We start from the raw sequence: 14,493 nt of genomic DNA on the forward strand, positions 1-14,493 counted from the left end.
GTTCTTAATAACAATTCATTTTCTGATAATTAACAGATCCATATACTGTATGAAGTATTGGATAGTAGACTCAAACATTGAATAGTGAGTACAAAATATAAATTTAAGGTTTGAGTCGACTGAAACATAGTAAATGTAGGAAACTTGGAACTGAAGTTTTGTATGGTAAAAGTCGAAAACTAAAGGAAATCGAAATAAGGAAGTTCTTTATTCAAATAGCTCTCCAAATGGTATTATCTTAAAGTAAATTTAGATCTTTAGTATATGATATCTTTATCCGATTGAAACCATGTTGAATAGGTCTTTTTTTGGATTCCTTTAAATTTTCAAACATGTTTGTCAAAAAGAAAACAGTTTGAAGTAGTAAAACTTTATTGTTTCCAAGTGGGTCAGCTGTATTTCAAACAATTTAATCCAAATAGAGAATTCTAATGTAACCATTTTCCCAAGTTTACATGAATCAATTTCTAAAGACAAATGGTGCATGAATAACAACATTGACAAACAAACTACCTAAGATCATTCTTGTACCAACACATACTTCTTAAACTATAGCAAGTAGACAAACACGATGGTTGGACAATCGATGAGACTGACCAAAACCCATAAAAAAAATTAAGAGATTTCTACTACTCCGAATTGTCCTTAGAATTCTAAAAAAAAAGAGTGACATGTTTCTATCTTTACCATGTATGATTACATATGAAAATTGAATTGGAGAATCCTGCCCCCATTCCTGCAAATGCAAGTGAAAGCTCCTCGAAAAAATCTGCATACAGAATCATATTAGCGAATGATTCCAAGTTCGAATCTGGTTTTGAAATAAAATATAAGACTTTGTAGCTGCTTAAGAATAAAATCATCCCAAGCCAACAAGTTTTATACAAGCCTGAATCTTTTTTTTCTTAGAATGTACTTAACCATGTCTATTAAGCTAAGATATGTCAAATTAAGGAACTCAAAGGATATTACAAAGACATATCTTAAGTAAACTATAGTAAGTAAACAGATTAAACATGATATTACAAAGACATGGTTAGCAATCAACAAAACTAACTCAATTGTAAAGATTCTTCAGCCAATTGCCAATTATCCAATCTAATCTAGCTCATTCAGAATAAAGGTCCTAAATGGTAATAAATCAACAAGATAAACTTTCAAATGAACCAAATAATGGCAATACAAAAAAGCTTAATTCTTGGAAATATTTACTTACTCAGAAGGAATCATTGCAGCTACAATTGTTACAAAGTTTCCACACTTTCACTTAAAGATATCAGACATGCTCAAGATCATGACAAAGTTTAGAAACTCGTCTTCTCAACAGTGGTTCTAAACGAGAAGAACGAACCCCGGTTTCCCATCTTTTCGCTTCATACATCTCATTCCAAGCCTGTACAATCTCATCAATGTTGAAGCCAATACCTAGAAACAGGGGAAGACATGTCAGTTAATATTATGGAATACGCAAAATTTACATACTTTTAAGCAAGTTATATTACCACCTTCAACTGTAGAGTCATTAGAACAATGATTCTTCACAATAAGTGCTATGTCAGTTTCAGAAGCTCCAGCAAGTTGAAACTTCTCAATCCCTATTTCAAAACCTTCTTGCCAGACCGGAAGCTTCAACTTAAATTCCATACTTGATCTTTCATACAACATCTTACCCCACAAAAGATTAATCTGGGATCTCATATTCGAAGATTTCTCCACAGTTTCATCCTCCAACCAGTCCTTAAATAATTCCCCCAAGCCCATTTCTTGTATCGCAAGTTTAACCTTACATGGGTTCGACAGCTCGTTTATACGCTTCTCCTCAGTCGTTTCCCACATCTGCATCCCCTTATCCATGTTATCTTCGGCATAGTTATAAAGCTGGATAACATCAGAAAAAGGCCATTTCTGCAAATCAGCATCAGTAGCCAGTGCATAATACCAATATAATTTTGCTTGTTCAAACTGCTGTTGTCCTAAAGCTAAAACAGCCTCATAGAAATCTGGTTTGATTTTCAGCGCTTCTTCATACCGTTTTCCTGCTTTTACATATTCTGATTTCGCCCAATCGTACAAGGAGAAAACTTGCGCTTTTACAGAACTGTGGTCATTTTCAATGAAGTATAATCTCTTCTTTGCTTGGGACATGTGAACGTTTCCCCAATTGAAAAGGGCGAGAGCTGCCATTTCCTGGAATTTCTCTGCTGATGAATTGAAAAGATCTTGAGCTTCTTCACTTGTGACAGCTTCCTCCATAGCTTCAGAATAGACCTTGAAACCAAGCTCGTGAATACCCAAATACCCATCTGAATCTAATCCAACGTAGTTTTTAAAGATTTGAGCAAACTGAATTATCCAGTCATCAATACAAGTTGGCTCCATAACATTGTTCATCACACTTGCATTTTTTTCATTCACACAAGATTTACAGATGGATTCTTCCGTTTTAACGTGGGAGTACAAAGGATCTCGCTCTGGACTAACTTCAACTATGTAAAGCTTGAGAGAACCGTGGTCTCCGCAAGCTTCAGCCCATCTGAGTTCTTCGTTGGTGGTAATAGTGACTAAATCGCCTTCTTGATCTTTATATTTTACTAGAATTGCCTTTGAGCTTGGAAACCTTTCGGATATAATCTCTCTTAGTTTCAAAATACTGCAATTGATCGGTACAGGTGCCCATCTTATATCTTCTCCAAACACCAATTTAATATTCCTTATAGGCCCTTCTTGTTCTTCTTCTACAACCAATTTATCTTCAGCCTTCTTCTCTTCTGCATCATAAGATCGGTTTCCCTTCTTCTTTCCCAGCTTCTTCTCTGAAGGTTGAGGCGATTCGATTCCACTTTTGTCTGTTTTTTTCACCCTTTCGAAAATCTCCAAGGCAGTGAGATTCTTTGGCTCCATTTTCAAAACTGTAGTAACATCTCTTTTTGCTAGTTCAAACCGTTCTAGAGCCTCGTAGCATCTAGCCCTTTTTAGGAGAGCTTTGCTATACTTGGGCGTAACTTCGAGAGCCAAATTGCATTCATGGATAGCTTGAGGATAATCGTTAACACCCATCTGAATATAACATTCCGCCATTTTACTCCTGAGATAAGAAACATCTATGTGGTTTCCTGGAAGCAACTTGATAGCTTTCTCATACTTCAACGTTGCGCCTTCATAGTCCTTGTTTTGAAAGAGTTTGTTTCCTTCATCCTTAATTTCATGGGACATAGCAATGAAAGCAGCAGTATCGCTGTCGTAATTTTGCTTGCCATTAGATTCCCCTGGTTTTCCCCCTGTTTGTTCCTTTTTCTTCCAACTTTGTTTCCTCATATCTCGATCACAAATTATTTGAAATCAAATCGAATTTCAATGCGGAAGGAAACACCCAAAAGAAGTTGTGATTATTCAAACCCAAATCAAAACAAAACAGTTGTGCAACAGTCCACGATTACCAACCAACCATGCATGAAATGCAAAGGAAAATGAAAAAGCTCAGAAACCCTAATGGGGATTCGCAATCAAATTCATCCAACAGAAATTCGCATTTCAAAATGCAATAAACTAGGAACCGTCTTCTCCACTAAATCAGGATTTGTTGCCCCTTAATCAAGCCAAAAATAACAAACGCCGAGCTTATTGAGATAGATAGATAGAGAGAGAGAGAGAGAGAAACTGACTGTGTTATTGATTGAGGTTGAGAAAAAGAGGTTCCCTGTTTTGCCGGCTTGAAGCTCCGAAAATGATGCAATTTGATACGAAATGACGGGGGTAGAGGCTCAATTTAGCACAGAATCAGAGATCAGAGTTGGAGTCTCTTTGAAGATATTTGGGGGAGAATTGAAAGGGAAGAAAGATTGTATAGGAGAATTGAAGATCAAGTTTGCCAGATCCTCAGAATTATATGGAAAGGAACGTCAACTGAAGAAGTTGCCTTTCTCTCTCTCGTTGCTTGCAATAAATAACAACAAAGTTAACAGCTTTCACTAATACCAAAATTTATGCTTTCAAAACAAACAGATCAAACTAATACCAAAATTCAACATATCAATGACCTAGTTTCATTTTTTTTTATTTTTTATTATTACAAGGGGTGTGAATACTCGAACTTATAATTTTTTTTATGAGTTTTTAATCTTGTTTGTTAAATCTTTAGGTTAGGTATTACGAGTTTTTATCTCATTCTAGTCTAGCGACAACAAGAGCTGGATATCTCCAATCTCCTGAGGTCTTGAATTTGAGACCGACATGTCTGTGTGATTAAGTTGTTTGCGGGTTATGTTTTCGAGTTTGAAATTTTTTTCTTTTCCGTTCATTTTTATCGTTTATTATTTTAAAGTACTCATTTTTTTCTTTTCGTTTAACTTTGTAAAATACTCAATTTTTTATATATATATTCATCTACTTTGTCATTTGTTTTCTCAAAGTATTTATATTTTTGTTTATGTAAAAAAAAATCTAAAAAAAGTTGAATATTTTGAGAAATCAAATGAAAATATGAATATTTTAAGAAAATAAAAGAAAAACATGTTCACAAGAGTCTCGTTAATAACTCAAGATGAAACATTTAATTGGAAACTTATTAGCACTAATAGTTTAAATATGTTTGTTTAATAACATTTAAACTTATAGAGGATGAAATACAAAAAATTAAGCCTGTTTGGTTTCATTTTATTTGCAACGAATAATATCAACAAAAGCATCGGTCGAATCTTTGTAAACGGTGTTGGACCAAACGTAATGTTAAAGCTAGAATAGCATGGGTCCGCGGGCCCCTCTATATTCCCAGTCTGTTAGTACCGTTATAAGATTTAACGAAGCTTCCAGCAAACGGCCATTTTGATTTGACTATTTCTAGGCCCATACATGTTTTGTTGTTTTTTTGGATTTTTTTTAGAACTTTGAGATATTTGGAAAATATTTTATGGATGCTTGAGATATTTTGAAAATATTGTATGGATGAGATTATATTAAAATTAAAAAAATAGTTAAATATTTGGTGTTGTAAGATTTTTGTAATTATCAAATATGATGTCAAAATGATATACTTACAAAAAAACAAAAAAAAGAAGAGAAAAACCTAACCAAACATGTTTATTCTTTGCATACGAAGCAAGGCAAATGAGAATAAAGTGGTCAGCCGACCTTAGGCCTTGAATGTTTTTAATAAACATAAGTTTCTTTACTAGAAATAGATATCACATAGAGATGGTATCAATTTCACGACAGAATTAGGAGACTGCCATAATCTAAGCATACGAGTTTAGTGTTGTTAAGTACAATGACATTACATTAAGTCGTCTACTTGTGCACTTTCCAATTATTTTCTTTACTTTAATTTTTTATTTTAAGTTTTGAACAAATGCTTGTTTACTCAAAAAGACGTGATTCATGTCACGAGACTACTTGTAATGAAACAAAATATATCACTTTTCTTGAAAGAAAGAAAAACTTATTTTGATATAAAACTAAAGTTGCTAAGTTAGTTTGATTAATATAATTTTTAATAATTCGCTTAAACCATAATTAAAGATAGATCTACACTAGGACTAAAGTGAGCTCAATCCTACCCTAATAAAATATTTTTTTTTAATAAAATAAAGTAAAAGTTCACTCATATTTCTTAATTATTTCAATCTAATTCAATATCTATACAATATTTACTTTTTTTTTTTTTTTCTTCAATTCTATTCCAATTTTTTTTTTCTAAGTCCACTATAATGTAAATTTAAATCTAATCAAACAAACAATTAGTGAATGCTTGGTGAATAAGGTGAACGGTAGCAATTGAGATAAATATGTTACTGCGAACAAATTGAATCGAACAAATATATGCAATTTTGATACATAAGCTAAAAAAAACTTTAAATAAATTGAGACCATAATTAAGTGTATAATAAATTGAGCGAGATAAAAATTAGTTTGAACTTTTAATTTTTTTAATTAAAAAAAACTAACACAATCCTTCCTAAAGTAATGACGTTTGAAATTAAATTTGAGATATTTAACATTTTAGAAAAAAAGAAATTGAAAATAGATTATAAAGATAAAATATGTTGTAAAGAAAAACAATAATATATATATGACAAACCATTATTATATTATTTTGACACGCGTATCAATTAATAAATTAATTAATTGATTAGTAGCTCAAAAACAGTGTAGCAAGAAAAGAATTCAAAAAAAATGAAACAACCCACAAGAAACAAAACAAGTAGAATCATTAATGGCTTGCCGATGAAGATGGCAAACGGAAAGAACCTCCAGCATAAAGACTCTGATAAACTGGCTTAATTCGTCTTGTCAAAACAACACTAAGCAAACTTCCAACACAACAAACTCCAGCCATAACCATAAACGTTAGCCCAAAACAATCCCGACCAATACAAGTCAAAGATTGCTGTTTCGCCGCCTCTTTATCATAAACATGTCCTGCAAGAAGAGCCGAAAACAAAAACGCCCCAAGCGGATTCACAAGCGACATTATATTGAAAATCAACCCGAAATTCTCCAACCCAAACAACTCAGAAGCAGTCGGAACCAATATGGAGAATTGGAAACCGTAACACACTCCTAGTACACCAGTTGCAGGATAAAGTGTTCCTTTCAAACCCGAAGCAAATATCAGATAAGTAACCGCCATTATCACTTGGCTTATAGTCATCCATATTGTACGAGGAATCACTCTTGTTCTCACAAAATGTTCTGAAATTGCCCCGCCACTTAATCTTCCAACGAAGTTGCAGAATCCGAATAGGGATAGGAGAACGGTTGCGTCATGGGTACCCATTGCGATTCCTATTTGGGCTAGGTTGTTTAGTACTGTCACTCCGGTACCAACTCCTGCGAAGAAAACAAAGAATAGAAGCCAGAAATCTGCCTTAATCATGGCTTCCAGTATTGTGAAATCCTCTCCTCTTCTAGGCCGTCTCTTCTTCACCACCACCGCGCCCTCGCCTTCAGCAAGAAGGATCTTCATATCCTCTTCTTCAACAACATTCGAAGAAACCAACAACGCCTCTGTTTCAGTTTTATCCCCGTTACCTTCTTCAACAACCAGCTTCGTCAGGGAAGAATAAGACTTACTCCTACTAGAAGGGTAAAACGTCATCTTCAAAGGAACACAAAGGGGTGCCAACAACAACAACACCATTACAATTATGAGAACATAAGAAACATCAGCACTTAGAGAAAACATATGATCCAATATTGTTGTCGAAAGAAGGTATAAACCCAAGACAACACTAGTAACTTGAACAAACAAGAATTGACCATGTTCTTCCGAATCTTCCCCTGTTGCGGGTGTACAAGGTCTCACGAAGTACATTAATGCTATGCATATGACAGGAATCCCAATTGTGAGGAACATTAATAACTTTGTGGCGGAATTTTTAAGTAAAATTCCGAAAATCTCAGTGAAAATTGCGGCGCTTATTCCTCCATAACCTTTAATGATTCCGGCCACGGTTCCTCGGCTGAGAGGGAAGTTTTTCAAATTGGTTACGAGAACTGCTGTTCCAAACCAAGCACAGCTGTTTGTTGCGATGCAAAGTGCGATCCATAACTGTTTAAACATATAATTCATCATTTTCTTTCAAACCCATAAATGGATAGGGCTGAAACTGAAAGGATCTGATCCACACATAATTGAGATCTAAGAAACTTGCTTACCAGCCAGTAAGGAATGGACTGAACGGTACCAGAAACAGCTAGCCAGATGATGCCATAGCCGAAGAAACAAGTGATGGCTCCAATTGAGAGGATAACCCATGGTGGGAATTTGTTACAGGCGATCCCCGGCAGGATTCCAACGTTTTCTCCGATGTCGTTGGCTACTCCGAGGAGGGTGAGTTGTTGTTGATTGAAACCCAGAACGGATTTCAACGAGTGTGAGTAAAGAGGGAAATTTGTAGCATTTCCTGACGCTACTTGTAACCAAACGCCGGCTCCAAGAGCCACCCATGGAGGCCTGGTTCCACCTTTTAAGGGAATCACCATTGATGGAAGATGGATAATGGGTATTGATCAAGATTCAAGATTTTACTCTCTTTTTGAAGAACAGACTTGCTTCTTTTATCAGCTAAAAGGAAGAAAAAAGAGAGAATTTATAATTGTTTTTCTGTCCAACCAGTCAAGATTGCAGCTGGCCGTATATCATGCGTGCATTGTTTTGACATATTAGATCTTTTCTACATATAATTAATACTTAATAATTAATAGTGGGGCTAAAGTTGTTGAAGATTATCATTATTATGTTGTGTTTTTTTCAAATAATTTTTATAAATATTTATTAAGATTATCCCACCCCCAAAATCCTTTTTAATAATCAGTGAGGATCGTACGTATGTAAATATAATTTGTATTTATTATAAAGTTGTTTAATCTTGGCACTAAAGTATCAACAGTGTAATAAAATACTTTAAAGAATAAATTAAGATTATTTGAATAGTTTAATAAATGAATTATTTTTAGATAATTGTTTGTTTAAAAAAAAATATTTTGTCCTTTACTATTGCACACGATTGTACTCATTTTTCGATTTATCTTTGAAGCTCAAATATGACTAGAATTGAGATGTTAAAAAAAACTATTAGAAATGTTGTTAAATTTCTCTACTAATCTTCATTTTAAGTAACGTTTTTATCGGAGTTAATTCGACTATCATTTTTCACCTTAATGTTTTATTTCTTTCTCAATATTTGGATGTATTTCTATTTTTTACATTATTGTATACTTAATTGTGTTCTCATTTATTTGAGAACTCAAAAAATGGTTTGTGTTGAATTACTTTTTACTTAAATATGTCATCTTTGTGTATATATAAAATAAAACAATTTGTATTTTAAAAAACTATTAAATACTTTATTTTTTAAAATATAATTTATTCTTTAAATAAAGCTAACACTTTGACTGATGTCTCTTGTTTTAATAAGAAAGAATTTAACTTACATTATTTTATTTGTCAAACTTAAAAGAAAATTGATCTTAATTAAAAAAAATCTAATAAAAAATTACTTAATTATTAGTTTTTTAATTATAATTTATTCTAAAAATAATTAGTATGACCCTACTTTAATAAGGATATTTTTAACTGCAATTGAAACTTATTTGCCTATTTTATTTTCATTTAACTATCCTTAAGGTTAATTACTTACTAAATATTTAGTTAATTAAATAAATATTTTCTTTTATAATAAGAAAAAAGTAAATTTAAGAAATACATACTTATGAAAAATTCAATAAAATTTATATTAAAAAAATAAAAATGTGATTCGTGATAATCACTTTCTAAATGAAAGTTTTTCTCTTTCATAATTAATTTGACTTATTTTTTTTATTAGTTTTGAATGGCACCATATATAGATTAATTTGACTTCATGTTAAGCATAACTATTAGTTAATTCATAGGAAAATAAAATAGTAATTAAATTATGACACATTCAAAATGAAATAAATTTGAAATAGTAGCTCAATGTTATCCACATACAATCACTCACGAATAATTCAATCTACATGGCATGGCATGGGAGTAAAACTTGTAGATCGAAGAGTTTATTTATATTTTAAAATAAAATAAAATATTATAATATTGGAAAGTGACTATTTCTTTTGAGGAGCCATTTTTATCTATTAGTTAATTCTAACAGGCAAATTAAAAGTTTTTTGACTTATAATTTTCTAATCAATTAAAAAAAACTCAAACATTTTTAAATAGTTGACTTTAGTGTGGTTGCATGTATATCACATATAAAAGATTAGACATTTTCATTTTACAAGATTTTGAAAGTTGTGAGATTTGATAATAGAATATCCTATTTTATTCTTATTTTATTCTTATTTTATTTTAATTTTAAAAGCTAAAAATATTATAGACTTATTTGAAAATCTTAAAGCTAATTAATTATGTTTTGACTTCTTTTTAATTGATAAATTATTTATTTGTGTTGTTTAGACAACTTTCTTTTTAGGAACCATCTTTTTATTAAACTAAATCACACACATATATATATATATATATATATATAGTTAAATTATATGTAGTTATTGATGAAGGTTTTAAATATACTATGAAATTAATTACATCTAAAACCACATATTATTTATATTTTTCTTTTAAATTTTCATGAAATTTCAAACTCATTTGATAGATTAAGGAGCCTTCTATTTTCCTATTGTTTTTTTGGAAGGAGGATAGAAGGATGATTGTAGCGTTTTGGGAGATGTATCTATTATGCTAAGTGAAAGTTGTAGGCATTGTTGGTATAGATTATTTTCATAACTCAAAAACATTATATTATTCAATCTCTGATTTACTAATTTATTACTCAAAATATTAAAATATTTTTTATTTTAAATTATTATTTTTTATTTTATTATTATATATCAATACTCTTTTATCAAAAAAATAAAAATAAAAAAATACATCACATCTTTAAAATTATCACAAATCATTATTTTCTATCAATTTAAACAAGACCTTATAATAGGTAGTGCAGATTTTTGATAGATGATTTGAGTACTATGTTTAATGCAGTGTCATAAGTCTTGTCTTGTCATTCTTAATCCTTGTTTCGATTGCAATATGTAAAAATGCTTCGATTGAATAATTTTACAAGTAAAATGAGATATAAAAAAAATTAATGTTAAAGAGCTAATCTTAAATGAAACAATATTGTTTCTATCGGGTGCAAGGTGATGGTTACTTTAACATGATATTTTACATTCAAAAGATATGAATTATTTTAAGGTAGGTAATTGCTACACTTTATTTATAAATATTGTCCCGTATAACTTTTTATTGGAGTGGGAGATTTAAATTTCTTTTCAAATATCTTATTTTTTTGGATGAAGCATCATGCACGGAGGGATTTTGACGGATGATAAATGCATGGAAAAAACTGTATTAGCTGCTGCAGAATATTTTGCGAGGAGGTGAAAACAACTCCTCACTTGTTTTTGCATTCTAAATAGTGGTTGCGATTTGGAGTCTACTTTGGAATATGATTGATATTGAGTAATGATGCGAGAGTCAATCGTTGGTTGTTGAAAAGTTTGGATAAAAATCGTGAGTTTAGTTAGATATTGAGTTGATGAATCCCTATCCTGGTTATTTTCTGGTGAACCATTAGATTCGAAAGAAATCAAATGATGTTCAATCGTTGACCGGCCAATTCGTTTACTCCACAACACTGTTAATACCGACGAAAACGATCGGTAAAATTATTTATTTTCTTGAATATCTTCGAGCTTATTAACGCTATTTTTTTTATTTTTTCATTGGTGAATAATTTGGTTTATATTTTCATTATTAATTTTCAAATAGTTAATCATGTTGTGTTTCAAGATGAGGCTTTAAATATTTATTTTTAATAACGAGTATCATTTATATCTAAATCTGATTAAAAAAACTTTGTGATATTTTAAGTATCCCATCAATTATTTAACTAAAATATTTTTAAAAATAATTATTTAAATGAGGCAACTAGGTCCATATCATAACTTGGCTTTGTCTATAGGCGGCCCATATAAATTAGTTTTTCTTTTTATAAGCCCAATCAAGGAAACATAGTCTCATTGGGGCCCAAAATAGAATTGTATTACCTACCATTAGGCCGGACTTGGGAGTTAGAAATGAATTGTTGGGGGACTTTTCCTTCTACCAAACAAGTCAATATATTTTTATTAATTAAAATATTCATCATATTAATACATTTTAAATACGTTACCAATAAAAACTTACTTCCATAAAATCACTGCCCATCAACAATTTTTTTATAAAAAAATTTAATACCTAACTAGGTCTGAATTCTTAATTTCAAAATTATGTTTAAAAATTCTCATTATTTTTCATTTTTGTATTATTATTCTCATAAAAAATTATTTAATAAGGGTATTATCTAAAAGAATGTAGACCAAAACAATCCCTAGCAACGACAAAACACCAATTATTGAGGCCAACAAGTGATAGAAAAGAGAACTGATGATACTTCTAAATTTCCAACTTTACTAGGTTACTCTTCTTATTTTTTATTTTTCTAATAAAATAGTTTTACAAAATATCTATAAATACAATTTGACTTCCAACAAACAAATAGTTATATTATAAAACAAATTATTTTTATTTATTTATATCCATTTTTTTTTTATTTAAGAAATTAAATTCTCAAAGTCATAAATCTCCATCTTTACTTAAAATGGTTTCAAAATTTTAATCCACATATTAAATAAGATTATTAACACTTAATTTACAAAATAAAACTATAACATTAATTGATGCGGGATTCACCTCTAAAAAAAGTAAGAAATTGTTTGATTATTTAGAAAATAAAAAAAAATTAAAATAAAGAATATAATAAATTATAAAATAGTGAAATATGTTATTTTTTAATTATTCAAATAACCCATACGTGGCCTACGAAATACTGGAAATAGTATGAACAAACTGTAAGTTATTATATAAAAACAAAAGAAAGTATATTTGTTAATTAATTAATCCGTATGATTATATATGTGATAGCTATACTCAGAATTTAATATAGATAAATAAACATGTGTATTAAATTAGTTTGATAATAAAAAAGAGTAAATCATTTAACTTATTAAACAGATTTACAAAATAAAATAGACTCCACATAGAGAAACCGGTACGAAACCGGCTTTCCTATTTTTGGTCAAACAACATACATTCCTCTAATTTGAATGTGACAAATTAAAATTATTTGACTACTTCTTAGTTCTTATAATCTGAATAATTCAATTTAATAAAGTCTCCTCTAATTTATCTTAATTAGTTAAAAAAAAAAATAGTACCAATAATTAGAAATTTAAATGGGAAGAATGTCAATTTTATTTATAAAGTTGGAGGGATGTGTCAAATTTATTTACAAAGTTGTAAAATTCTATTTATGTATACAAACTTGTCAAAATGTGTCAAAATTATTTGACATAACGGAATGTTTCAAACGGAGTTAATTTTTTATCCACGTGGATATTTATTTTATATTTTGTTTTAACTTTTTTTTTTCATTTCAAACAGACTTTTTCTTTACATTTAATAAATAAATAAATAATAATTTCATTCTCTCTCCTCTTTCCCCCGATTCATATTCTTCTAATTTAAATCTTAATCTCCAAAATCTCATCCACCATTTCTAAGACCCACTTTGTCTTCTCTCTCTGAATTTCACCCTATGTTCTTCTCAATTGATGTTAAAGTAATAGGTTATATATTCAATGCGAAACATCAAACTAGAAATTCTAGATTTCATTTGAATAATTTGCCTGCAACTAGAGAATTAGAACAATAAGTTTTTAGCGGATAGTTAGAATTTTGAAAAATAAAATTGAGATTTTGATAAGTTAAATGTGATATGTCACTTGTTTGTCATTGTTTCTGATTGTTCTTCGTGAAGGAAAAACTAGTTCCAAGATCGCTTCAGCTAGGGTTTTTAAACTCATTTAGTTAGATCCTCAATCACATAGTTCAATCGCAGATAAACAAGGTTTATTACAGATATTATATTGTTTGATCGAAAATGGTTCATTCGATGATCAGATCACGAAACAAGTCTGTATTATCAGGCCTAACAGTAATATCAAAGTCTATGAATGATCTAGTTAAAAAAAGAATAGCAAAAACAGCTTGCGACATCCTCTGGAGATTGAGATTCGATTTGTTGAGTTCTTGAATGTGAATAGATTGATTGCGGCGGCTGTGAAAGAGAGGGGATGAAGATGATGGCCTGCTAGTGAAGAGGGGATGAAAATGATGGTAGGTAGAAGAAGGAAAATTTTATTTATTTAATTTTATATATTAAATAGAAAAAGAAGGTCTGTTTGAAACCTAAAAAATAGGTTAAAAAAATATAAAAAAATAAATATCCACGTGGATAAAAACTTAACGCAGTTTGAGACATTCCGTTATGTTAAATAATTTTGACACATTTTGACAAGTTTATATACATAAATAGAATTTTACAACTTTGTAAATAAATTTGACACCTCGTTCCAACTTTATAAATAAAATTGACATTCTTCCCAAATTTAAATACATACCTTATAGTTTATATCCATATTACCCACTTTTTTTATAAAGAAGTTAGCAATATCTATAACTACTTCAACTTAAAGACATAATTAATTCTCATAAAAAATGAATTTATTAAATTAAAAAAATACAGATTGATGAGACAAAGGAAAATGAAATGTTTTTTATATTAAAAAACTAATTAATAACCTTAGAATTAAAGATTAAATGGGTCTAATTCTCTATAGTTAACTTAATTAATTTTATTAAATCAAGTGCCACGTGTTAATCATATCTTACGTGTTTACGTGTAATACACAATGTCTGAAGATGACGTAAGGGATTGCATACACACGCGCGACAACACATCCGTTTGGTGCAAGATAATTTCGCACGTGCGCAAATTAGTTGATGGCTTCTTATATATATATGTGATGGATAGAAGAACAAGCATGCCCAATTGCTTTCTAATTTCGTTCAAGAAG

At 30.2% G+C, this 14,493-nt stretch overlaps 2 protein-coding genes across 2 annotated transcripts; both read right to left on the minus strand.

Moving 5' to 3' along the window:
- Positions 1-398: 398 nt before the first annotated feature.
- LOC124931144 (protein PHOX1-like) lies at positions 399-3,949 on the minus strand. The gene is made up of 3 exons (XM_047471541.1): positions 1,506-3,949; positions 1,217-1,425; positions 399-769 (listed from the first exon to the last, which is right to left on the minus strand). Exons 1-2 carry the CDS (start codon positions 3,313-3,315, stop codon positions 1,277-1,279), a joined length of 1,959 nt encoding a protein of 652 aa, XP_047327497.1. The 5' UTR covers positions 3,316-3,949; the 3' UTR covers positions 399-769; positions 1,217-1,276.
- A 2,115-nt stretch (positions 3,950-6,064) lies between these two features.
- LOC124931689 (protein NUCLEAR FUSION DEFECTIVE 4-like) lies at positions 6,065-8,103 on the minus strand. The gene is made up of 2 exons (XM_047472214.1): positions 7,654-8,103; positions 6,065-7,546 (listed from the first exon to the last, which is right to left on the minus strand). The coding sequence occupies exons 1-2, from the start codon at positions 7,978-7,980 to the stop codon at positions 6,206-6,208; spliced, it is 1,668 nt and encodes a 555-aa protein (XP_047328170.1). The 5' UTR covers positions 7,981-8,103; the 3' UTR covers positions 6,065-6,205.
- Positions 8,104-14,493: the final 6,390 nt, after the last annotated feature.

The sequence above is a fragment of the Impatiens glandulifera genome, chromosome 3, assembly GCF_907164915.1.
Source record: "Impatiens glandulifera chromosome 3, dImpGla2.1, whole genome shotgun sequence".
Classification (NCBI taxonomy): domain Eukaryota; kingdom Viridiplantae; phylum Streptophyta; class Magnoliopsida; order Ericales; family Balsaminaceae; genus Impatiens; species Impatiens glandulifera.

Coding starts and splice junctions, on each gene's coding strand:
- LOC124931144 (XM_047471541.1), bottom strand. CDS start 3,315: ATGAGGAAACAAAGTTGGAAGAAAAAGGAACAAACAGGGGGAAAACCA. Junction 1,426..1,505: donor TAATGACTCTACAGTTGAAG/GTGGTAATATAA, acceptor CCCTGTTTCTAG/GTATTGGCTTCAACATTGAT.
- LOC124931689 (XM_047472214.1), bottom strand. CDS start 7,980: ATGGTGATTCCCTTAAAAGGTGGAACCAGGCCTCCATGGGTGGCTCTT. Junction 7,547..7,653: donor AGTCCATTCCTTACTGGCTG/GTAAGCAAGTTT, acceptor ATGTTTAAACAG/TTATGGATCGCACTTTGCAT.